Source organism: Triticum dicoccoides, chromosome 5B (genome assembly GCF_002162155.2).
Source record: "Triticum dicoccoides isolate Atlit2015 ecotype Zavitan chromosome 5B, WEW_v2.0, whole genome shotgun sequence".
Classification (NCBI taxonomy): Eukaryota; Viridiplantae; Streptophyta; class Magnoliopsida; order Poales; family Poaceae; genus Triticum; species Triticum dicoccoides.
In genome coordinates this window covers 585,742,933-585,746,656 of record NC_041389.1, presented here as the reverse complement: position 1 = coordinate 585,746,656, position 3,724 = coordinate 585,742,933, and the positions used below count along the sequence as shown (strand labels likewise).

General features: G+C 50.5%; 1 protein-coding gene across 1 annotated transcript; it reads right to left on the bottom strand.

Annotated features, from left to right (window-relative positions):
• Positions 1-1,932: 1,932 nt before the first annotated feature.
• On the bottom strand, positions 1,933-2,830 carry LOC119306224. Its single transcript, XM_037582506.1, has one exon. It carries the CDS (start codon positions 2,602-2,604, stop codon positions 2,212-2,214), a length of 393 nt encoding a protein of 130 aa, XP_037438403.1. The 5' UTR covers positions 2,605-2,830; the 3' UTR covers positions 1,933-2,211.
• Positions 2,831-3,724: the final 894 nt, after the last annotated feature.

The window sequence follows — 3,724 nt, the reverse complement described above, 5'->3', positions numbered from 1 at the left end:
ATGAGCCGGCTCGGTCTGAGCCGAGCCACACCTAAAACGAGCCGAGCCGCCTAAAGTAGGCTCGTTGGCTGAGCGAGCCGAGCCACTTCAGAGCGAGCCAAAGCCAGGCTCTGATCAAGCTCGGCTCGGCTCGGCTCGTGTCCAGCCCTAGCCGGGGGGCCTGTTTGGGGCGCCAATGAAGATGCTCTTAGCAAACGAACGAGGAAGCGCCTGGTGCTAGTTGCAGGAGTTGTATATACGCCCGTCGCCTTCCGACCTCGATCCACCGAACCGCAGGTTTTTGTTTCCTCTGGCAGGTGACGCCGGCCAAGTAAATGTCGGCACGATTTCTATACGTCCCCATTCTTTATTTTCTCTCCCAGGCTGTTTGGAAGTAGCCATCGCCCGACTCCTGGTGAGTAATGTTCTTTTTGTTCGGTTGATCATCTTGGGAAGCGTCTGCAATTTTCAACGGCAATTGTAACGGTGATATTACTATCATGAGATTTTGAAGTGTCGCTGTCTATGAGGCAAGCGGCTGAGCTCCTCCTTTTGACTGGAGTAGTTGTTGATCGAGTAAAGCATGCATGACTCGATAGAGTGGAGAACGATCCGTGGTTGATTGCTTTGCTCTGAAGGAAGAATATATTTGATCTCGAATTCGGCCTTTTCTTTTAGTCTACATAATGTGCAGTGTGTCATGATTGTGCTCGATCGATCTGCGCCGTGTAGTGTACATATCATTATCATCTAAAGCAAATCGAGCATCTTGAAACTTGGACGTCGTGTTCGGCAGAGCCATCAATCAAAAAACTTGTGTATGTATACATGTATGCAGTGTGCACACTTTCTCTGTGCACAAAAAGGAAGCTAAGAGCGTCTAGAAGATCTCGCAAATCGGGTCATCCGCTAAAATAACCGCCAGTTTGTGGGATTGATCCTTCAAATCTGTCCCGATTTTCTTGTGGGATCGCAAATCCGCGGGCCAATTTCCTCTATATCTATGAGATTTCGCCCTCCTTTTGCAGTATTCTCTATTCTTGATGGGAGGAAAATTTCAGCCCCAACCGCTTCCCTCGCAGCCGGTGGCATGGTCATCCGAGCTTGACTCCAGCCAAATCTTGCCGCCGCCACCGCCGCCCGTCACTGCCTGCGAGCTGCCGCCCGCCGCTCACCACCGGCGCAACAGCAACGCGCAAGCTAGCTAGCATGAGCAGGGCGCGAGCAGGAGCTCGGCCGCGTCCGACGAGGTTCGCGCCAACAGCGGCAGGGCGGCGGGAGCATGCGGTGTTGCACTGGAGCGGCCTGGATCCAATTGTAATCTAGATTTCATTTTAGAGTGTTTTATGCTATTTTCTAGGGACCCTATTATAAATGCAATTGCTGATAAATAGGCTCCACGTCTGAAATCAAAGATTTTTACTGGATCTATTCTGTGCGAGCACACGCCACACTGTAAAAACGTGTAAAAACTGTTTTATGGGATCCTCTAAACGACTTACGGGATGAGTTATTACACGATCTGCTAGAGAACCTCTAAGTACTTAGATTGGTATCTCTCAAAAAAGCAGTTGGCTTGGTAGGCAACAAGTGTCAAGCTAGGATGCATGCCAGAGCTTTTGTACTCAGGGTACGTCTATCATACATACTTGCAGTGGACACAAATCCTCGGGTGACTCGCATTTGATTCTCCACGGGAGAAGTTTTCTTCCATCCATTATCTAAACAAAATTCTCCAACGGGTGAGCATGCACTAGCAGTATCAACCTCTCATGTTTGTGCACGTGTGTTGAGGGCGAGGATAGCGAAAGCAACAGACGACGAAGCCGACGGGCCCGGCCATGGCCTCGTCTCGTCGATCGGGTCGAAAACTCAAGCCAGTGCGCAAAGAAACAAAAAAAGAAAAACACTCTGAAGAACAAGTGCAAGATCATTCTGACGGACAGGGAACCGCAACAAAGAAGAAACAACTTTCAAGCAGATCGAATGTTACACCTCGAAAGGATAGACGCCAAGAAGAGCTGCTCGGTCGTTGGGTAGATCAAGATCCTCATGTGAAGATTAATTGAACTTTAACCTCGTACTACATACAGTACTCCATCACTTGTATATAGTTTCCGGAATAGATTCAAAACAAAATATACTAGTACTATCACATGGCATGCATCTAAGCTGTGGTGAGGAAGACGTATGTCCGAAGCATGCACCTCGTCGCAAGAAGCAGACATCAACTCAGGCGGACGGCACCGAGGCGCGGTGGTGCCCGGACGCTGACGCCACCATCGCCGGCGCTGTCCGCCGCGACGAGGACGATGAGGTGGCCCGGTGCTTCCCGCACGCGGTGCGCCTAAGCATCTGGCACATGCCCTCGGCCACGCGCTCCGCGGGGCCGCCGCGCCTGAGCATGCGGCAGAAGGCCATGTGCGCCCGCACGGCCTCCTCCATGCCCATGGCCGCGCTGCGCTTGCTGCAGCCGGCCTCGTACTTGACGGACTCGGAGCACAGCCCGCACAGCCACCGGCCCCCGAAGTAGGCCCTCACGCCGCCGATGTACTCGCCGGTGCACTCCTCCTCCAGGCCGCAGCACTCGCAGCTCACCACCACCGCCAGTTCCACCGCCTCCATGTCTAACTTAGAAAGTTGGATTATTACCTAGAAAACCACGGCGGGCTCTTCTTGTTGGACTGGTTAATCTGAAAGAAGAAGAAGAAGAAGAAGAATCAGGTTCTCTTGTGCTTTTCGTGCTGTGCTTTGTGTGGTGTGTGCAGACAGCAGTAGGTTCGTTTATATATCGTTTGGGAGGCCCAGGGCACCTCCGCTCTCGCGTGCTGTCATGGCGACCGCGAGCCTAGCGCAGAACAGTTTGTTTTGTCACATGGACTCACGTACCCCCGCTCACCGGCCGGCCAGGTGATATTTATGCCCGTTTACACTATGCTAGCTGCTCCTGTTCTCATCAGGTTCTACGTACGCTAGTGAACTACTTGTTCCTCGCCTGGTTTAATTTGCCCTGACCGGAAGGGAACAGAAGAAGAACATTTCGTCCAGCTCTGCGTGTCGTCCAATTTAATATGTCTGAGGACTATGAGCAAATCTCCGCGCGCTTTAGTCTTCGAATAGACCATCTTTGATTACCATTTCGTGACTTCGATGATACATACAGTATAATTGATCATGCATGTGTGGATTGACCTTGATCACTTCCAAGTTGGAGCTAGGTGCGCGGAGGAATTCATCTCTGCCCTAGATCACAAGCAAAGATCGACACCAGCTGGTTCCCTACGTACACCTTAATATCCCACTATGCCAGCCGTCCTTTCCTTGCTCCTGCCAATGTGCAAGTGGAACCTAACTAATGGCACATATGGATAAGCACGTTTTGCTGTTACTTATAGTCAACTAAACATTGTTAGTCTTCATCAGCCGATTATTTTGTGTATGCACTCTCCGCTGATTTATTTTTTCCCGCCCGATGATGGTGGAGATGAGGAAGAACTTGGCCGAGAGCCCGAGACCAAAGTTGTGAGAATCACGACTTTCTTTTTTGGGAGTGCCTAGAACTCACCTGAATGAAATATAAATTGGTCTCATTCACATGACGTCATCCATCTTTTTTTTAGAACTACATGACGTCATCCATCTGTGTACAAAAGGTGTGGTCGTTCTATATTGTCGCTACTTCTTCCTGGGCCGTTCGTTGTTTGTTGTCTTTTTATGGGCCAGTGTACAATAACGAAAGTTGTCC